At 45.1% G+C, this 22,727-nt stretch overlaps 2 protein-coding genes across 4 annotated transcripts in view; one reads left to right on the top strand and one right to left on the bottom strand.

Annotated features, from left to right (window-relative positions):
• Window positions 1–19,694, bottom strand: part of BFSP1 (beaded filament structural protein 1) — a gene marked incomplete at its 5' end in the record, with an annotated part of 67,080 nt that extends 47,386 nt beyond the window's left edge. The window contains one exon of one of the 3 annotated variants that reach the window (XM_082431689.1): window positions 19,586–19,694. The remainder of the gene's footprint in view (window positions 1–19,585) is intronic. The other 2 variants (XM_082431690.1, XM_082431688.1) reach the window with 2 other exon arrangements.
• Window positions 19,695–19,899: 205 nt separating this feature from the next.
• Window positions 19,900–22,727, top strand: part of DSTN (destrin, actin depolymerizing factor) — a 36,463-nt gene continuing 33,635 nt past the window's right edge. The window contains exon 1 of the mRNA XM_082431735.1: window positions 19,900–20,030. Coding sequence (XP_082287861.1) covers window positions 20,028–20,030 — 3 coding nt within the window. The 5' untranslated portion in view covers window positions 19,900–20,027. The remainder of the gene's footprint in view (window positions 20,031–22,727) is intronic.

Raw genomic sequence — 22,727 nt, 5'->3', positions numbered from 1 at the left:
TGAATGTGCCTCAGGACGGGGTCCAAGCCTCGGGATCAAAACAATTCCTCATGCACTACATTTCCAGCCGGGCGAGGTGTGATCAAGAGTGGATCCCCACTCTTTAGCCCTTTCTTTGTCCTTTTCTGAATACACCGGCTGGTATTTTGACAGATGGAGCTGAGGAAGAAGTGACCCTCTCACGGCTTGATAATTGCCTTCTTTGCAGCTTGTTCAGCTAATTGGTTTCTTTTTATTATATGAGTTTCGCCTCTTTGGTGGCCTGGGCGGTGCATTACGGCCTCTTGTGAGGGCTTATGGATTGTTTCTAACAGTGACAGGATTTCAGAAGTGTGTTTTATGTCCTTATTATTTGAAGTAAGGAGGTCCCTCTCTTTCCAGATTGCCCCATGAGCGTGCACCATGGAGAATGCAGAGCGGGAGTCTGTGTATATATTCACCCACATTCCTTCAGCAATAAAGAGAGTTCTTGTCAGAGCAAAGATTTCTGCCTTCTGGGCTGAGCTCCCTGGGGGCAAGGCTCTCCTCTCAGCAGTCTTCTCTGGGGTTATTACTGCGTACCCAGAGCATCGCCTACCTGGTCCGTGAAGCTGCTCCCCATCAGTGAACAGTTCCAAATCTGGCTGGAACTAGCTCCATGACGTTCAGGCAGTCGGGCTCTGAGGATTGTGTGGCTTCAGTCGGGAGCAATGTGGCTGGATTTAGGGCTGAAGTGACCTGGAGTCTTATGCTGGGATTGTCTAAGAGAATGGCTTGGTACGTTCCCATTCTCCCAGAGGTCAGCCAATAGTCCCCTTTTTTGTTCCAGTAAAGAAAGGAAATATTGAGGGACACACACAGTGGTAGGTTGCCCCAGGGTATATTTCTCAGCTTCCTGAAGTATGTCACAAGTAGCAGCTACAGCTCGAAGGCAAGGGGGCCACCCTTAATGATATGATCTAGCTGCTTTGAGTTGAGAGATGTTGCCCAGAGCTTGAATTAACACCCAGAGACTTATGCCTTGTCCTTCATGGACATACATTTTTTTAAAAAATAAATTTATTTATTTTATTTATTTATTTTTGGCTGCATTAGGTCTTCGTTGCTGTGTGCGGGCTTTCTCTAGTTGCGGCAAGCGGGGGCTACTCCTCGTTGCAGTGTGCGGGCTTCTCATTGTGGTGGTTTCTCTTGTTGCGGAGCATGGGCTCTAGGCACGCCGGCTTCAGTAGTTGTGGTACACGGGCTCAGTAGGTGTGGCTTGCGGGCTCTAGAGCACAGGCTCAGTAGTTGTGGCTTAGATGCTCAGCGGCATGTGGCATCTTCCCGGACCAGGGTTCAAACCCGTGTCCCCTGCTTTGGCAGGCGGATTCCTAACCACTGCACCACCAGAGTAGTCCACATTATTTTTTCAAGGCAACCTGAGTTTGGGGGTAACACACACACTGGATCTGAAGATGCTGCTTTGTCAGGATTTCTACGTGATGTCCACGTGACGCTAAGAACAATTCCAGGGCATCTCAGAGCTAACAAGCCGGTGTTCCCAAGGCTGCATTTGGGGCACTAGTTTGCTGAGTCACTTGCAGTGCTGTTCTGCAACTGCCTCTTAGGACCTCATAAGACCCAGTTGTTAAATTTTCAGGCATTTAGGGAGCTGGTTGACACCTCACTGGTAGCTTGAAATCAGCCAGGTGGGGATATTTACACCACAGGAATTGACAAACACCATAAACACAGTTCAGGACATTTGCCCCTTGAAAGTCAGGTGTTCAACATCTACTGCCATCGCATTACCTGTGAAATAATATAGATCCATCTCTCCAGTGGCAGATGTTGATGGAGAGAAACTTTTGATGTCTTTTCTTCAGACTCTGTAAGCTCAAAGAAGAGAATCAGACTTCCCAAGTATGTTACATAAAATGGTACCCTAAATTTAAATGCTCAGCTTAGAAAAAGAAAAATTAGACTAGAATCAGAGTATATAGCCTGAGAAAATGTCTTGTTTTGATGTCAAGTTGGCTCAAGAAGTTTCTGAAAATTAATTTATGATAAATTGCCTTATAAAGTTAACATAGCTCCCAAAATGTTATGGGGCCATTTCAAAAACTGGGGAAGTCAGCCAGTAAATTAAAGTGTAGCTCTGTAAAGGAAGAAAGAGATTTATCTCAACAATAGTTGAGACCCAGCTGGAGGAATTGGTCTTTATTTTAGTGGAAAGGGAGATAGCAATCCCTAGCTAATCTCAAGATTTATTTTTCCCCCTGAAATAATGGCTGACCATTGGCTCTGTTGTTTTTGGCTAAGTTTTCTACAAACAAGAATTTTGCAGCTGCAATGACCTAACTTGGGAAACAATTTGATAACATTTTGTAGAAAACACAAAACATTTGTTTTACTCTTTCTGAAGACCAGCAGTGGGACCAGGAGGAGAGCATAATATTTTGCCTTGAAACAGAAAAAACGTTAATAACATCAGTGGCTGGAAGAATGTTTCAGTTCAAATAAAGGTCATCTAAAGCCCGTGAAATGTTGTCTTTCAAACCAGTAATGAACACGCCTCACACAACCAGCTAAAATCCTGGATCCATTCAGTTGGTTATTAGGGCATAAATGGAGACCTTTCTCATACAACAAATAGTTAGCTCGGCAGCTAGTTTTGACAAAAACAGCAGGAACATTGGTTAGCTGCAAAAACAGACATGTTTTAGAAGAACCAGGAGAAAACTTCTTCATGTGGTTGGAAAAAAAGAAAAGCTGTTTGCAGTGACTCGGATTTCAGCTGGATGAGTGCAGACAATCCAAATTAGGCAACATTATTGCTGATAGTTTGTTAAAAAAAAAAAAAATTATATCAGCTCAGCTATCAGCAAAATGCCCTCCCAAAGCTGATTGAATATGTACCAGTGAAGTTATCTGAAGTAACTTGATACATTGTGTCATAGGACATATAGATTAAAACCATGGATGCTTGAGTTAAATAGTCCAGGTTTAAATCCTTCATGACCCATTAGCTATGTGATCTCAGCAAAGAGATGATCTCTCTCAGCCTCACATGCTTCATCTGTAAACTAGAGATGATATTAGTTCCCAAAACATGTTGTTAGGGTTGAATGATGTGCTTACAATGGTCAGTGCATAATAAACATCAGCCATTATTTTTTGCATGTAGCCTGACTTACTTTAAGCACTTGTGTTGACTTGGAGTCCCCAGAAGCAGACCCTGAGGCAAGGGTTCAAATACAAGTATCATTGGCGCTCTGCATCCGTGGGCTCCACCAACCGCAGATTAAAAATATTTGGGGGAAAAAATTGGGGGAACTTCCCTGGTGGTCCAGTGGTAAGGCTGTGTGCTCCCAACGCAGGGGACCCCGGTTTGATCCCTGGTCAGGGAGCTAGATCTTGCATGCCACAACTAAGAGCCCACATGCTGCAACTAAGAGCCCACACTCATCAACGAAGATCCTGCGTGCCGCAACTAAGACCCAGCACAGCCAAGTAAAGAAATAAATATTTTCTTAAAATAATAATAATTTAAAAACTTTTAAAAATAAATAAATAAATAAATTTATAAAAAATTAAAAAGGCTTCCCTGGTGGCAAAGTGGTTAAGAATCCATCTGCCAATGCAGGGGACACGGGTTCGAGCCCTGGTCCGGGAAGACCCCACATGACGCAGAGCAACTAAGCCCATACACCGCAACTACCGAGCCTGCCGTGCTGCAACTACTGAAGCCCATGTCCCATATTGAAGTCCGTGTGCCTAGAGCCCCTGCTCCACAACAGGAGAACCCACCGGAATGAGAAGCCCACACACCACAACAAAGACCCAACACAGCCAAAATAAATTTATTAAAAAATAATAATAATAATTTTTAAAAATATTTGGGGGAAAATAATTGGGGGGGATTCCCTGGCAGTCCAGTGGTTAGGACTCCATGTTTTCACTGCTGAGGGTGCAGGTTTGATCCCTGGTCCGGGAACTAAGATCGCACAAGCCTCACAGTGTGGCCAAAAAAAAAAAAGGAAAAAAATTCCAGAAAGTTCCAAAAAGCAAAACTTGAATTTGCCCATGCTCAGGCAACAATTTACATAGCATTTACATTGTATTTACCACTATTTACACAGCATCCTATTAGGTATTATAAGCAACGTGGGGATGATTGAAAGTGTCAGGGAGGATGTGCGTACCTTACATGCAAACACGACACCATTTTATAGAAGGGACTCGAGCACTTGGGGAGGGGTCCTGGAGCCAATCCCCCGTGTACACTGAGGGATGACTGCAGTGTATTTGGGAGAGGATCCAAGACACCAGTAGATGGGTGGAGATGTGGGGCGGGAAGGGAAGCCAGTGAATCATGGGCAACTGGGGCTCACTGCATCTGGGGCCTCTCGGAGACCGAGCAGGACGCCCCACAGAGACATCCCACCTGGGGCGAGGAAGCTGGGTTCATATCCACAAACTCTCTGTCCATCTCTGGTTGAAGGCGGCTCCGAGGGCAGCCTTCAGGGTTAGAGGAATGTGTTCAGGGGACCCTGGAGGGGCACTGGTAGAGCTTCTAGAACCTGCATTGTTGCTTTCTGATCATTACATGAGCTGAAGTTCCTCTACATATTTAACGGGTCAACGCTACAGTGATAATAATGCAACAGAACAAAACAAAAAAACTGTATTCATTCTATGCTGGTTTTAATGGAGGTACTAAGAGAAGAAATAAACTATGTAACAAAAAAAAAATTTGTAAGTTTCCTTCAAATCAACACAGCACTGGGAATAATACGTGGAGTTTAAACCCTAATTCTGCTTTGAATCACTTACTTCTTCCTCAGTATCTACCACCGGAAGCTAGAAATGTATCTAATGTTTTTCATAGTGCTGTGCAATAGCTAAGTTTTCACGAAAAAGGAAAAAAAATCCCTCTTTTTCCAAAAATCACCAAGCTTTAACAGCTGCAATAACATGCCTCCCCAGTAACTGAAACGACTCAAGTTTTTAGGAAAAATAACGTATTAAGACTTTCCCATGCATCCAGTCAAAGGTTCAGATACTAAAGTGGTAATTAACACCTATAAACTCCATTCCTAAATTGAGAAATTTATCTGTTACATAACCTGATCATTTGTGTCTTTTTCATGTGAAAAGAGGAAAGTCCGTATATATGGCCAACATTTCCAAAATAAATAACTGCCTCAGAGAAAAAGATTGGATGATTTGACCACATAATATATAGACTTTTTTGTGCTACAAAAAAAAAAGCCCAAAAAACAAAAAAACCTAACAGCAACAACAACCCCCAAACAATGTTAGATGCTAATCAAAAACGGAGGGAAAGCTTGCATATTGGATACAAGACAAAGTACTACATAAAGATCACAAATCAATCCAAAAGGACAAATATCCGATAGAAAAGCGGACAAACAACAAAAGCAGCTGAGAATTTTATCTGTTACAGAGTCTGACCATGTGCGATATTTTCAAATGAAAAGAAAAAGCCGTATCTAAGCAGCCCAGGTTTCTAAAGCAAATAATTATACTTTAGAGTTTGATATGAAATGTTAAGGAGGAAGGTGCATGGTCAAAAAACATGAAAAGATGTTCAAGCTCATAATTCATCAAATACTGCAAATATAAAATGAGAAAGTGGTACCTCCCAGCTAATCGGTGAAGGTTAAAAAGATCATTAAGTACCTACCTACCCTTGATGTGGGTCCAGGACCTGGACAGCCATACACTATTCCTAGGAAGGTAACATTTCTAGAAGGCAAACTGACAACATACTGCATATTTCTTTGGATAGCTCAGGAATTTCGACCTAGCAACTTTACTTACAGGAATTCAGCCTAAGAAAATAATTGGACAAATGTCTGAACATGTTCTCAATGGATGCTGTATCAGTTTGGGCTTTCCAGAGAAACAGAACTAATATTATATATATATCGAGAGCGAGAGCGAGAGCGAGAGAGAGACAGAGAGAGAGAGAGAGAGATGAATTGAGAGTAAGGAACTGGTTTATGCCATTGTTGGGGCTGGTAAGCCTGAAATCTGTAGAGCAGGCTGGCATTCAGGTAAGAGTTGATTTGCAGCCTTGAGTTTGAAATCCATCAGGGCAGGTCAGCAGGCTGGCAATTCAGGCAGGATTTCTACTGTTACAGCCTTGAGGCGAAATCCTTCTCCAGGAAACCTCAGTTTTTGATGTTACAGCCTTTAGTTGATTGGACATAGCCCATCCACATTAGGGAGGGCAATCAACTCCTCAAGGATTATTTGATCAAGACACTGGGCACCGCAGCCGAGCCACGTTGACCCATAAAATGAACCACCACGGATGGTCATGCCTGCTGCTTTACAGAGAAAACAGGAATCATCAAAAGACACTCTGAACTTCCACCTGGAGTTCCTAGTCCAACACCCCTTTTCCCTTCCCGGGTCTCCTCACCAACATTTGAGTCTGTTTACCGCATGCCCTTTCTTTTTTTTTCTTTAAAAATTTTTTTGGAGTATAGTTGATTTACAATGTTGTGTTAGTTTCAGGTATACAGCAAAGTGATCCAGTTATATGTATACATATATTCACTTTTTTTTAGATTCTTTTCCCATATAGCCCATTACAGAGTATTGAGTAGAGTTCCCTGTGCTATACAGTAGGTCATTATTAGTTATTGATTTTATATATAGTAATGTGTTTGTGTCAATCCTGATCTCCCAATTTATCCCTTCCTCCCCTTACCCCCCTGGTAACCAGAAGTTTGTTTTCTACATCTGTAGATAAGTTCATTTGTAGCCTTTTTTTAGATTCCACATATAAGCAATATCATATGATTTTGTCTTTCTCTGTCTGACTTACTCTAGGTCCACCCATGTAGCTGCAGATGGCATTATTTCATTCTTCTTTATGGCTGAGTAATATTCCATTGTATATATGTACCACATCTTCTTTATTCATTCATCCGTCGATGGATACTTAGGTTGCTTCCATGTCACACATGCCCCTTCTTGAAGCATTTTTCTTAGCTCCAAGATTCCACTTGCTTCCAGGTTTTCCATTTCTTTACTCCTTCTTAGCCTCTCGAAGGGATCCTCTTCAAATTCACATCCTTGAATTAGTGGGGGTCCACAGGTTCTGTCCTAAGCCCTCTTCTCTTTCCACCCTCTGGGCCACCTACAATCACATTCAGAGGCACATAGCAGGCACCCGCCAATAGCTTAACCAAACATGATGGGGTCTAGAGATAGGCAGGTCAGGGCTGGTTGGTGGACCCTGATTCCTCCCCACTCTCATTCTGCCGACTTTAGTTTGTGGCTCTGGTGCCCCTGCTCACGAGATGCCTGCTGCCAGCGTCTCCCCACCAACTGTTTGGAATCTGATTCATTCATTTATTCAACAGATATCTATTCACAACCTACTATGTGCCAACACTCTTCTGCACTGAGAATACAGAAGTGAAAATATATATAAAAATCCTTGTTCTTGTGGAGCTTATAGTCAGATGGGGGAAAACTGAAAGTAAATAAGATAAACAAGTGAAAATTGCCCTGTGTCAGATTGGGTGATGGGTGCTATGGAGAAAAATAAAGCAGAGGGAACCGTTGCTTCCTGCTGTGCATTTTCTCCTATTACACATCGGTTTTGGGGTGGGGTGGACCAAACATTTTTGTTTGGGGACTTATTTAGCAGTATTGAGTCTCTTATAGCCCTACTCGGAAGCCTTCCATACTCTCTACTCTTTATATTTCTTTATTTCTGAATTTATAAAAGCCCCCAAACTGCATATAATATGAGCCTTTAAGCATGGGTAAAACTACCCCAATGAATGGTTTGGAAGGTGTGTTAGGGAATGGAGATGCTCCAGAGCGCAACATAGTTTTTTTAAGCAGCAAGTTACATCCCCCTGCAATCCTCCCTGCAATCCCTCCTACAATCCCCCTGCAATCCCCCCTACAACCCCCCTGCAATCCACCCTGCAATCCCTCTGCAATCCCCCTGCAATCCCTCCTGCAATCCCCCCTATAATCCCCCTGAAATCCCCCTTGCAACCCCCCTGCAATCCCCCCTACAATCTGCCCTACAATCCCCCCTACAATCCTCCCTGCAATCCCCCTTGCAACCCCCCTGCAATCCCCCCTACAATCTGCCCTACAATCCCCCCTACAATCCCCCTGCAATCCCCCTACAATCCCTCCTGCAATCCCCCTGCAATCCCCCCTACAACCCCCCTGCAATCCACCCTGCAATCCCCCTGCAATCCCCCTGCAATCCCCCCTACAATCCCCCTGCAATCCCTACAATCCCTACAATCCCCCTGCAATCCCCCCTACAACCCCCCCTGCAATCCTCTGAAGCTTTTTACCCGAGTCCTTTCTTGCCTCTCCAGTGCTTTTGCCCTTCAGATGGACCGTAAACATAATTTCTTGAACACTACTAGAGAGACTTCGAGACAATAAGATCGGTACTAACCAGCGCTCACAGATGTTTGATCATGCTTGCTTGTACAGTGTTCCCCCATTTTAAAAAAGGAATGTCATAAAAAGTTTTTTCCATAGAATTAAGTAATATTAAGATGGAAAAAAATTAAAAAGCAGAGGGAATCGGAAGGCTGGGGTGTGTGTGGTAACTTTAGACAGGGTGGTCAGGAGAGGCTTCACAGAGGAGGTGACATCTGAGCAGAGAACCAAGAGAAGTGATGGGACAAGGATATGGATGCCTTCCTGGCACAGGGGAGCACGCTGATGACGGAATACGATGCTAGCCACGGTTTTAAAAATCACAGGAATACAAAACTATATCTATTGATAGATCAATCGTGTGTGTGTGTGTGGTGTGCTGTGTAAATGTACAAACTCTGGAAGGGCACATTTCAAACCAATGATAGGGTTTCATTTTGGTGAGGGGCAAAGAACTGCAGGGGAGTGAAGTTGAAATTTTCTATGTTTTGTTTTGTTGTTGTTGTTGTTGTTTTTTCAAGTAGAGGGAAGGATTATTTATTTATTTATTTATTTATTTATGGCTGTGTTGGGTCTTCGTTTCGTGCGAGGGCTTTCTCTAGTTGCGGCGAGCGGGGGCCACTCTTCATCGCGGTGCGCGGGCCTTTCACTAACGCGGCCTCTCTTGTTGCGGAGCACAGGCTCCAGACGCACAGGCTCAGTAGTTGTCGCTCACGGGCCTAGTTGCTCCGTGGCATGTGGGATCTTCCCAGACCAGGGCTCGAACCCGTGTGCCCTGCATTGGCAGGCAGATTCTCAACCACTGCGCCACCAGGGAAGCCCTGTTTTGTTGTTTTTAAATAAGAGAGAGTACTCCCAGGTAATTTGTGTAATTAAAATTTTTTCAAATCACCTTTTAAAATGACTGGATGAAAAGGCAATGGGCAATGAGGGGGGAATACTTATTTTCTTTCTTATACATTTTCAGAATAAAAAAAACCCCTGCATTTTTTAATAAGCAGGAAAAAAATGCAACAAGGCGATTTCTGTTCTGTAACTATTTTTACTGCTTTTTGAGTGAACCAGCAGATGACCCAGGGCCCACCTGTGTCACGGCTCGTGGCCGGCGGCGGGTTGTTCTTGCTGGGGCCGCCCCCGTGACTGCTGCCTCTGCGCTGCCAGCATCACCATGGCCACCTGCAGACACACTCCTGCCACGGCCTCTGGGGGTGGGGAGAGCCCCCCAGCAGGCTGCAATGCTTAATAATATAAGATGAGCGAAGAAGCAAAGGGAGGAAAAGTACAGAGAGCCAGGCCTTCCAAAGGCAAAGTCCCGGGTCCTTGGCACCCATACCGGGCCCCTGGCACAGCCCCTGGTTAACCTCGCAGTTTCTCTCTCCGGGAAGCTGGAGATAAGCTTCCCAGCAGCTGGGGCAAAGGGCAGTCGGACGCAGTGTTTGGCTGTGCTTGTGTTCCAGGCCAGCTGGGCGGTGGCTTCTTTACAAGAGCACGGGGAGCGACTTTAGCCATTTCTCTGCCCTCCAACCTCCCCTGCAACGTGTTCCAGAGTCTTGGCCCTGGGGGTCTGCACCTATCCCAACATGGCCTCCTCTTCCAAAGGATGGATGCCTTCGTCCCCTGAGACTGGGTGTAGGCGGGTCATCGGCCTGACCTGGCAGACTGACAGAAACATCTTTTCAGACTTGATGCCTCTTCCTGGGTGCCTGGCCTGGGCCCCTCACAGGCTTCACAGTCACTTAATCCATTTTATTTGAGGCATGGAACTGTGGTCTGAGCCTTTCTCACTTTATTTCCTTTTTGGGGGGTGAGGGAGTGGGGGGCAGCATGCTGCGCAGCTCCACTTTATTTCTTTATTGGTCCTCCTCACCATGGATTTACTATGACTCCAGACTGTAAAGTGTGTGTCTGTGTGTGTGTGTGTGTGTGTGTGTGTGTGTGTGTGTGTGTGTTGGGAAAGCCAATCCTAAAGAACACTACTAGTAAGTAAAGCTGCTCTGTTAATAAACTTACAATGGTTGCACAGGATAAAGCAGCTGCAAGGAAGATTTAAGCTACTCATTACTAGGTTTTGCTAAGTTGTTACACCAGCCTTTCCATTGGGTATGAATATTCGTATATTTTTTTTTTTTTTAGAAAATAAAATCAGTGGATGGAAGTTAAGGTAATGCTGACTTTGTTTCATGAGAAATAAAAACTCTACTCAGGAGGGACCCAACCGTTATTTATGGCTCAGACTTTCTAAGTTTTCTCTGAAACAAGCTGATATTCTGGATTCCCAATATTCTCTCCAGAATGCCTAGTTTCTTCTATACAGAGAGGTGGAGGAATTTTTACTCAGGAAGGAAATTTTTTTTTTTTTCCTAAGGGGAAAATATTTCTAACTGTACCCTCATGAAGTATTTTCATTATATTAGCCAAAAAGAGTCTGGACTAAATAAAGTATAAAACCAAAGGCATTTGAAATGGCTTCCTAGCCAGGAAGATCAGGCAACCATCTCAGTTTCTGGACTCAGGAAAAACAAATGAGATCGCGGCTGGCCAGGAAGGCCACCGCACAACATCCAGGAAGTGTTTTCTGCTCTTTTTTCTCTGAAAGCTTGGGAGTGGAGTCCCAGTTTATTTGTTGACTACACTGTTCTTGTTTCTTGTAACCATAGAGTCTGGTTTAGTTGAGTGTTTCTTATGTCAGGCTCCTGCCAGGCCAATATTTATCATTTTAGAAATTTCCATGAGTCATAAAATAAACCTGAACCCCGCTCTACCTTCTATGGGCACTTCTTCCCTAGAGTTGTTTAAAATAAAAAGAAAAAAATGCTGAATCTGGAATCCAACACAGCATTTATCAGACCACATGCATACTTTCTCTTGCATCAAGGGTCCTTCTCTGAGACTTGAAAGCCATTGAAGGTGTGCAGCCTGGTGCCTGACCCCTTCCTACCCCCCAGCCCAGACCCCTCTCCGGAGGGCCAGGCCGGGGCTGGGAAACAAAGGAAGCCGGAGAGGTCTGAAGCCAGGAAGTGACTCACTGGCTCATGGGGCGGGAAGGAAGGTTTCCCACAGGAGTGAGGAATAAATGATCATAGTGATCAAGTGATTCCTTCCAACTCCAGCGTGGAAAATCTTGCGAGTGGACCACCTCTTAATGACTGAGCCTGAATGTACTGACCAAAAAATAAAAATAAACAAATGACTGTAAGACGTGATAATGTTAGCCTCTCACTGACATGAAGAGTATGTGACATGAATGCTATTTTTTCCCTTTGTGCCCATCAGCTCCCTTCCCCCAGGTGTGGGTGGCTGAGAGAACCCCATCAGGCCACCGCCTGGACAATTACATCAACTTACTGATTTTGCTGTAAAAATAGGCCCTGTGTCAAGAGCCCAAGGCCTAGAGTTTATATATCAAAATTCGAGGGTGTGCCTTAGTATTACTAGAATAGGCTACTCTACAAATTGCCAATACTGTGCTGGATACTCAATAAATCTCCTCTTTAGTGCATTTTTGAGCTAAAGGGGTTAAACTCATCAACACCTTCAGTCTGCAGGTGACGACAAGGAGGCCCAGAGAGTTATGTTGTACGAGAGGTTACATGGGCAGTCAAAGCTGGAACTGGTGACAGCGGTATCAAACACCGCATTGGAAGACTGATGATGGAAATACTGGCGTCTTAGAGGCAAAAGCAAAACAGTTATAGCAAAAGGCCCCGGATTTCACATCACAACCTCTGTCCCTTGGCTGTTTCTGGTCTAGCTGTCTTTGAGCCTGCTTTGAGTTCCTCACTGGGCAGAGCTGTGTGTCTTTGGCTGGACCATCATTTGACACCCCTCCTCCCACCCCCAGAAGAAGGGAAAAGAGGAAAGGTAGGAAGCACAGCAGAGCAGCCTCTCAAAGCAAAAACAAACAAACAAAAATTCACATTTACATCTACCTAGGTATCTTAGTCCACGGAGTTTAGTTTTTTGGTAGAAACATTTGGTGCTCTTTCCTTCCAACCATCAGTCTCTGAGTGAGCCCCTCTCACCACCTTTCCGTACTTGTGTTTGCCAGCCTCAGAAATCATGTGGGGAACTTCCTCTCCTGATACCTCACCCATTAAGCTCCAGTAACATCTCCCTGCTATGATCTGCCCCTCCAGTAGGAGTCTGAGAATTCCCAAGGGATCCTGGGCAGAGTTGTTCTTGGCATTGATCTGTTTGCACTCGTGATCTCCTTGTGGCAGGGCCCATGACTTATTCATCTTCGTGTTCCTGGTGGCGAACACAGCCACAGCTGGCACACAGTAGGGACCCAGCTGTCAAATCTAACTGAAAAAATCTTGCAAAGTGGCATCCCACTATGAACGCAATGTTTCGCCTCCAAACACAGACTTTCATTTTTTTTTACCATTTACCTCCTCTTTTTCATATGAGACATTCAGTTGGTAAAAATAGATGGGATGACGCAAACATCCTTTAAAAAGGCCAGGCTGCTAGGACTCCTACTTGGTTAGTGTGTATTAGATTGAACCATAAGAAAGTCCTGTTTTTGTAAGTCAAAGATAGTTGAGTTGAGTGTTGCCCATTTTCTATGTTCAGACTAACATAAGTGAAAATAATATAACTACAAATACACCGCTTTTTACTTTTCATCAGACTCTCGAAGGGAACGTTTGGCCCAAGAGGGATGAATAACCACTGGTCAGGTTATTGTGAGACTACCTACTCCATTTTCTCAAGTATCAATAGTGCACTATTATCTGAAAAACACGTCACAGTTGTTCAATTTTTAACATTATAAAATAGTGGTATATGACTTTAAGGATTAATAGAGAAATCGATAGTGTTACCACGTGGTACTACATTGTTCCCATGAATGTACTTAAATATATTTAGCCCTTTCCTAAAATAGATGCCCAGGCCCCTGGGGCTGCCTGATCCAGCAGGACTAGGCTACAGTAAAGGAATGTCCAGAATGTATTTCCTATGGCTTCCATTTGCCTCGTTTTGTATAACCGCCCACCCCCCGTGGTGTTAAGGAAGCAACAAGGGGTCCCTAGTTCTCTTGTTCAGCATCACTGTGAGTGACGTCACGTGGCGTGATAATAATAATAAGCAGATGGCTTATTCCTCTGGGCTCCTAAGGAACATCTCTCCCCCTAACCTCATCTGTAGAATGGGACTAATAATAATATCGACCTATGGCCATCACCACCAGTTATCTCCCAATATCCATTTCCCCTTCTTCCTTGGTAAAGGAACCCCAGTTTCTTCGCTGAGCACGTTGCTACTCAGAGAAGAGACCACACTTCCCAGCCCCCCTTGCAGCCTTATGACCAAGTTCTGCTCAGTGAGATGAAAGCAGAAGCCTTGCCTGGAACTTCTGAGAAACTTCTTTAAAAGGGAAGAGGCAGAGGTCACATTTCTACTTCCACATTTAAGGAGTCTGCAGCTCTGTCCTAACAACAAGTAAGAAGCTAGACAGACAACTCTTCTTGGATCCATAAGAGAGAAGAGAACACAGGGCAAACCACTGCCCCCAAAGTGGAGACAGACGGGAGAATCCAGGGAGCTGGGGTTAACCAGAGCAGTCTTACGAGGGGAAACCACCGGGGAACCAGTGCCAGGTGGGAAAACCTGAACTGTGATGGACAAGTTAGGGGAGGTTCAGTGCGGACAAGGCTGAGGGTTAAAAACTCCCGAGAGACTCAGTCACAGGGGGACCCTATGCTTTGCCTCCTGAAGCTTACCATGTTCCCACAGTAAATATCAGAGAAAAATCCCCTCCTGCTTCCAGCAGGGCAGGGCGACAGGAGCCACTGGGAAATCCTCCAGAGCACTTTGTTCTTCTTAACAAAGCCTGCCCTCAGGGGAAACTAGTTCACCGGAGCCTAACCAGTCAGGATTTGATCAGAGCCTAACTCATCTGGGTAAGGGAAATACCCACCTCCAGCCCACTCTAGACAACTTGGGGGTGGGGGCAGGAGTGGCTGAGAAACACTTGTGCCATCCACAGAGGCACAGGCTCAGTAAAAGACTGAGACCAAAGCACAGGAATATAGAACACTTCCCCTCCCCTCACGCTGCACCACCATGTTACTAACGGCCTATTCACCACAGTTCCTTTTACCTAGGACATCGTGTCCAGCTACCAAGAAAAAATGACAAGGCATACCAAAAGGCAAAAAACAAACAAACAGGGCTTCCCTGGTGGCGCAGTGGTTGAGAATCTGCCTGCCAATGCAGGGGACACGGGTTCGAGCCCTGGTCTGGGAGGATCCCACATGCCGCGGAGCAGCTGGGCCCGTGAGCCACAATTGCTGAGCTTGCGCATCTGGAGCCTGTGCTCGGCAACAAGAGAGGCCGCGATAGTGAGAGGCCCGCGCACCGCGATGAAGAGTGGCCCCCGCTTGCCACAACTAGAGAAAGCCCTCGCACAGAAACGAAGACCCAACACAGCCATAAATAAATAAATAAATAGATAGATAGATAGATAGATAGATAGATAGATAGAAATGACAAAATTTAAAAAAAAAACAAACAAGAAAACAAACAAACAAACAAACAAATAAAACCCACAAAGAAATAAAGAATGCCTTTGATGGGCTTATTAGTAGACTGGACACAGCTGAGGAAAGAATCTCTGAGCTAGAGGACTTATCAGTAAAATCCTCAAAATCAAAAAGCAAAGAGAACTGAGACTGAAAAATACAGAACAGAAAATCCAAGAACTGTGGAACAGCTACAAAAGGGGTAACATACATGTAATGGGAATACCAGAAGAAGAAAAAGAGAAAGGAACAGAAGAAATATTTGAAACAATAGTGACTGAGAATTTCCCCAAAGTATTGTCAGACACCAAACCACAGACCCAGAAAGCTAAGAGAACACCAAGCAGGATATGAATACCAAAAACTACACCTAGACCTATCATTTCAAATTACAGAACATCAAAGACAAAGAAAAAAAATCCTGAAAGAAGGGGAAGAAAACATTTTACCTATAGAGGAACAAAGATAAGAATTACTGACGTTTCCTCAAAAACCATTCAAGCAAGAAGAGAGTGAAGGGAAACACCAAGTGTTGAGAGAAAAAAACCCACCAACCTCGAATTCTGCACCCCGCAAAATTATCCTTCAAAAGTGAAGGAGAGGGACTTCCTTTGCGGTTCAGTGGTTAGGACTCGGTGCTTTCAATGCTGAGGGCCCAGGTTCAATCCCTGGTCAGGGAACTAAGATCCCACAAGCCGCGGGGCATGGCCGAAAAGAAAAAAAAGAACTTTTACTTTTCTTATTCTTAATTGACGGATTAATGGATAACAGTTTGTTTGAAATAACAGCAACAATGTATCTGATTATATATGCTTTTGTATATGTCATATATGCCTATCTATGCTTAGATATAAATGAAATGAATCACAGGAATAATATAAGAGGAGGAGGGTATTAGGATTATTTTGTTACTGTAAGGTACTCACACTATCTGTCAAGTGGTGAAGTGTTATTTGAAAGCAGACTTGGATTAGTTGTAAATGTATACTGCAAACTCCAGGGCAACCACTAAAAAAAGTGAGAAAAGTATAACTGATATGCTAGGAAAGAATAGAAGATGAAATCATCTAAAATGCTCAGTTAAAACCACAAATGACAGAAAAAGAGTGGAAAGCAAACATAAGAACAAAGAACAAGGGCAACAAATAGAAAACAGTAGTGAATATTATAGATATTCAACCAGCTATATCAATAATAATTTTGAATGTCAGTGGTCTAAATGCACCAATCCAAACACAGAGATTTTCAGAGTGTATCAAAAAAAAAAAAAAAAAAAAAAAAGACCCAACTCTATGTTGTCTACCAGAAGCTCACTTTAAATATAAAGACACATACAGATTAAAAGTAAATGGAGAAAAATATACCATGTTAATACTAATCAAAACAAAGCAGGAGTAGCTACATTAATTTCAGACAGACTCGACTTCAGAATCAGGAAAGTTCTTGGGAATAAACAAGGGGGTTATATAAAGTTAAGGGGTCAGTTCTCCTCTAAGACATAATTCTTTATGTGTATGTTCCCAACAACAGTGTCAACCTAAGTGAGGCAAGACCTGACAGAACTGCGAGGAGGAATGGGTGAATCCATTATCACAGTTGGAAACTTCCAACACTGTTCTATCAGACATGGACGGATCCAGTAGGCAGGAAATCAGGAAAATCAGAAAGCAAGCTACGGGACACCACACCCCCCGCACAAAACCATGACACAAAGCACCGACAAAAGCAAACCACAACACAAAACACCTGCACGTGGCTTATTTCTCCATAAGGCCATTCATCAAATTGATAGCAGTGGTTACCTCTGGGGAGGGAGGTGACGCTGTGGGGATGGAGAGCAAAAGTGCTCTGGGGGCTTTTCTTATTGTATCTTGGAATCTTTCATAATGAGAACACACTCATATCTTACTTACATAATTAAAATTATTTTTAGAAAAGACCACAGACATAAATAAGGGTAGGGGAGACAGAATAGGTGAATTTGTGAAGAGGCAGGGAAGAAGATAAAAATAGTTTTTCTGCGATATATACTGGCAGGGTTATGTCCCCTCGCAGGCTTTTCCTGATCATTGATTAACACATCTCTCTTCAAGTGCCTCATTAATGTATATTCTCCCCTGCCACTCATATTTATGGTTTTAAATGAAAGCACCTATATGTTCACAGATGGTTACACATGCAAAATGTTTTCTAAATTAGAAATGGAACACACTCAGTCTCATATTCAAGGGGATACCTTATGTTAAAACTCTTTCCCTCTGTGGGATGAGAAGGAATGAAAATATCTAGGAAACTAATGTGTAAAGGAAGAGGTTAAAGTTCAATGGAGTCTTAAGAAAAATGGGGGCTCATTTTAGGTTAAAATGAGCTGATATAGAAGTTTGCCTGATGGACTGTAAAACATCTTCAGATACTTCACTGACTGAAACAAACATGTATTAAACACCTACTATACATCAGGGGCTATGCCAGTCCATATAAGATGCATCCTAGGGACTTCCCTGGTGGCACAGTGGTTAAGAATCCTCCTGCCAATGTAGGGGACACAGGTTCGATCCCTGGTCCGGGAAGATCTCACGTGTCCCAGAGCAACTAAACCCGTGTGCCACAACTACTGAGCCTGCGCTCTAGAGCCCGTGAGCCACAACTACTGAGCCCGCGTGCCACAACTACTGAAGTCCACGCGCCTAGAGCCAGTGTTCTGCAACAAGAGAAGCCACCGCAATAAGAAGCCTGCGCACTGCAACTAAGAGTAGCCCCCGCTCGCCGCAACTAGAGAAAGCCTGTGCACAGCAACGAAGACCCATCACAGCCAAAAATAAATAAATTTTTAAAAAATGCATCCTAAACACCCCTTGACCTCAAAGATCTCTCAATATAGTGATGGTGGCAGCAAATGCATATATAAATTACAGCTATACTAACAGTAGGGAAAAACGTTAAGACCTCACTATGGAAGTGTGGTCTGAGGACCCGCAGCATCTGAATTTCCTGGGGCAACTGAGACCCAATTCTAAACCCTTGAATTTTTATTTTGACAAGATCCTCAGGTGGTCTGGATGCTTATCAAGGTTTGAGAAGTGATGAACTGTGGGACTATAGAAGGACCCACTCTTGATCCCTTGGGAAGTGGTCAGAAGTCTCCAGACTCTTGGGAACATTCCAGGATGAGAGACCAACAGGCCCGTGATGTTGGCAGTTAGAGCAAGAAGGATTCTGGAATGAGAAGTTTAGTCTGGAAGGAAATTGAGAACTTTGGAAAGTGTGGGAGACAGGACAAAAAAGGCAGGCTGAGGCCAGAGGCAGAAGGGCCAGACTGAACTGCTGAGATTTCTGGAGGAAGCCACAGAAAATTTTAAGCAGTAAAGTGACAGGATCAGATTCCTCTGTTTGGCCATAACTCTGGTTGCAGTGAGGAGGACGAAACGCATAAGAGAGGCTGGAGCAGGCCCGACTTGCGTCCTTACATGAGCACGATTCAGTTTTGAACAGAAAAGAAGTCTTTGAGGACTCAGAGATGGAGGGTGGCACTGAGTCCTGGCCGACAGGGAAACACAGGGCTTCAGCTGCAGCTGGATACAGGTGGGTTCTTTCTTCTCAAAGTGCTGATACCCACCAGCCACATCAGCATCATCCGGGAATTGTTAGAAATGCAAATTCTTGGGTCTCACCTGAGATACATTGTCAGAAACTCTGGGGATGGGGCACACAAATCTGACTTGGAATAAGTTCTCTTTCACATTGCAAACCACTGCTCTAGCCTGCCAAAAATCTTGTAGTAGGTGCTAAGGCTTAGAATTGCCACAACTTTCTTTCTTAAAGAGAAAACAAACACAAAACAGGAGAGTAATGAGAAATGAGTTTCTATGTCTAGGGGCCAGAATAAAAGCCACATATAACCTAGATTTTATATAGTGCCCAGGAAAAGCAAAAAACCTATTTACCATCTTGTCCAAAAGCCTCACATTTGGAGAATTAAAATAGTTCTGGTAGAGGCCTGTTAAGTTCTAGGTAGCCTAAACTAAGTAAAACTTAATCATCACGGTTGTAAATTCTTTGCTGCCTTTATTCCCCAGAAAAACACCTTCAGAAAAAGCGCTGGGATTCCTTCTGGCCCTCTGAAAATTGTGTTTCTGATGCAACCGCCCATTAAAAAAAACGCAATCCCAAATTAAAAACCCCCAAAACGGAGCAGCGGGGCTGGCGCCACCATCCTGAGGCATCTCTGCCGTTTCCCAGCCACACTGCTGCGGACTGCAGTGCTGCTTTCCCGGGCTGTTCCCAAAGACAAATAAATCACTCCTTGTTTTTTCCAGACCTGAAATTAGCGGTGACTCAGAGCGCTCTGAATCGCCACAGTCGCCTCGGCAAAGAGGAAAAATGTGCAGATTTTTCCTCTCGCCCGAGGGCCCGACGTGCCGGGCTGGGCCAATCAGGCGAGGATGGCGGGAATCGCACCAAAGTAGGTAAAAAATGCGGGACGCGCGGCCCCCGCGACCGCCTGCGCCCGGGCTCCCGCTGGTCCTTCCTTCGTCCGTCCCTCCCTGCCATCCTCCCTCCTCCCTCCCGCCTCCTCCGCCGCGGGCCCCGCCCCTCTCACCCCTCCCCTCCCAGGCCCCGCCCCTCGCGGCAGTGCACACCTGGCCAGGTGGATACTTCCATGTAAGAGCAACGGCAGCGCAGTGGGCGGGGCGCCACGTGGCCCCGCCCCGGTGAATGGGCCACCGCCCCTCGCCCGCAGGTGCCAGCTGAAGCTCCGCCCACCTCGTCCGGAGCTGTTGGGGGAGGACCTCGCCCCCACCGACAGGCCAGAGCTGGTGAGGGGTACCCGGTGCCCCTTCTCCGGAAGGCGAGGAAGACCCCGCCCCCGTGGAGTCGGGGTTGGGGGGCCGCCGGGGCGGGGCGTTGCCAGGTCGGCCGGTTGCGTAGCAACGGTGGGCAGCGCGTGACGTGCGCCGCCGCGTCGGGGCTCGAGGCGCCCGCCAGTCCCTGGGAGGCTAGCGGGGCTGCTGTGAGGAGGACGCTCCGCAGACTTGGTGCTCGCTGGCTCCCTCTCCGCGCTCTGCGACCGCCGCAGCGAAGATGGTGAGCTGGGGGCCCGGGGCGCCGCGGTGTCGGGGCGGCGGCGGCGCGGGGGTACCCGGGCTTCGGCCGCCGCGGACCCGCTGGGCCCCGCGCCGGGGCGGCTCCCCGGCCGCTGCATTCTCGCCGCCGCTGCGAGGCCTCCGCCTGGCCTCGGTAGCCCAGCCGGGGTCGACCCCCCGCGCCGGCGACGCCGCCCGGGGTCCGCCGGCGCTCCCGGGTGGGGGCCTCTTTGGCGCACGTTTCTCAGAGGCCGGGCGCGGGCGGTCGGCGACTCGGGCGGTTTCGGCCCCTGAGGTCTGTGCGTCTCGAGGAGGGAACGAGGCCTTTATTGAGACACCTGGGGGGCGGGATGACCACCGAGCGTGACCCCCGCGATTCCGAACCGGGCCTGCGGTCCTTTGCTGCCGCCCCCGGTGGTCCGCGTCCCGCAGCTCCTCGTCCTGCGCGTCCGGCCGGGCGGTGGCCTGTCCGGCCTCCATGTACGGTCACAGATTTTCTTTTACCTGCAAACAGGTTGGCTCTGCCAGCATTTAGCGTGCAGGGGGTGGGCATGATGGTGGGATGCTAATAAAAGCAAATGAAAAAGCTTTTTGAAGTCCATTAAGCTATCCGAGTCGCTAAAAAGTAAACAGATGTTCCGCATATTCTAGTTGTTGGATTCTGCTTAATTCACGTATTTTCCCCTCTAAACTGTCACTCTCGTTTGCTGTAGAACCGTGCTCTTAAGTGGACAAACAAGTAGAACATTTTGTCATTTTCTGTAGACTGCGCATACTGTTACCATTTTTGGTCAATGATTTGCAGGCAAAGGCTCACCAGACTTTGCTGGAAATATTACACTGTTATTGCATCTGTCTGCCTGGAAGCAGTTGGTACCAGTTTATCTTCCTACACAATGTTTTCACTGAATGACGATTTGGGTTTTCTTACGGTATTGCACCTTTCAGGGCTATGCAGACTGGCTCAGTGGTGGAAGAAAATTAGAGATTAAACAGTAGTTTCTGGATGACTGAGGATATGTAGTACGAATTTGATGTTCAGTTTTTGGTTCTTCTTTGGGTTGACTTTGTAAGCTACAAAGAAGATCAGCATCTTGCAACTTTCTAACTTCTTTAAGATTATACTACTTTGTATACTACTTTATGCTAAAAGACTTAATCTAAGGGCTTTGAGTTTTCGTAAATTTAAGACCATCCACTCTGACGAAAGTGCTTTGAATCAGGCTGGAGCCGGCTTTAGTGCCTTCTGATTTGACATAACTTTATTTTCTGTTTGGAAATAGGACCAAACCTGTTTACTTTAGCTAAATGCTTAAACTTGAAAGCTTAACTTTCTTATTTCTATACATTCAAATAAAATGAAGAGTCTGTTTTAAATATTTATGGTTCGGAAGGAGGAGGAGAAATAAAAATTAATTAAGATGGGTGATTCCGAGTACGTTTCAGACTTAGGGAGGTCGGAAGAACTTATGAACTACTCTTGTTAGGATGCTTGCAAAGAAAGAGAGTTTAGAATACAGGTGACCATTTTTATTTTATTTTTTTAATTGACACAGTTGACTTACAATGTTGTGTTCATTTCTGCTATGCAGCAGAGTGCTTCAGTTATACATATATATACATTCTTTTTTAAATATTGTTTTCCATTATGGTTTATCAGAGGATGTTGAATATAGTTCTCTGTGCTATACAGTAGGATCTATATATAAAAGTTTACATCTGCTAACCCCAACCTCAGTCTATCCCTCCCCCAACCCCCTCCCCCTTGGCAACCACAAGTCTGTTCTCTTTGTCTGTGAGTATGTCTGTTTCGTAGATCAGTTCATTTGTGTAGATGACCATTTTTAAAGCTTACTCTTGTATTTAGCCTTATGAGCACAGAGCTTCTCCCTTCATTCCAGCTATTAGAGAATATTGTGAAGATGTAAGTTTATTCCCTGATTTTAGCACTTTATCTCTGTATTTGAAACTGTTTAGATCTGTTGGTTAGATACTTGGTTCCAAGTTTCTAAGATTTTTTTTTTTTCAGATTAAATTTTAACTGTTGATGGATTTGTTCTACATTAACAAAATCACCTCCTGGTACTCACCAAGTCTTCTCGAAGCACTTGGGAATAAAGCAATTTGAAACCAACTCAGAAGATCACCCTGAGCACTTTAAGATGAGATTTCATGTTTTTAAAGTCTCACTTTACAGTGCCAAAAAAAAAAAAAAAGCCTACCCTCCACAGGAACCACATCTACACACTCCAAACAAAACTTTGGTGTGCGTGTGTACTGGGTGCGCCAGCTTCCTCATACAAAGATTATTTACCAGCCTACCATCAAATTCCTAGGGTTATCTGCTGAGTAGTTCTTCCTGTTGGGTATGGATTGAGACATCACAGGAGACTGGCCTAGCTCCTCTTGTAACCAGTGGCTCTCTGGGAAGTCAGAGTGTAGTCTTGTCCCTGAAACAGTAAAGGTCTGCATGATAATCTAACCCTTAACCTTACCCTAATCAGAACTCGGCTCTGAGCTGTTGGCTCAGACTGAATTACACGTGTATTCTTCTGCTTGATGATTAGCAAAAACACTTTTACTTACAGCAATCTAGTGGAAGAGGTTGGGCATGTGTTCCTGTGCCTATTTAACATATTAGAAAACAGCCTGTAAAGGTTTAATTGACTTGTGGCCTTTTCTGACTCCACATCAGGTT

The sequence above is a fragment of the Balaenoptera physalus genome (genome assembly GCF_965194825.1).
Source record: "Balaenoptera physalus genome assembly, chromosome: 16".
Taxonomy (NCBI): domain Eukaryota; kingdom Metazoa; phylum Chordata; class Mammalia; order Artiodactyla; family Balaenopteridae; genus Balaenoptera; species Balaenoptera physalus.
Note: the sequence above shows the minus strand (reverse complement) of the source record. Positions and strands in the feature narration are given on the sequence as shown.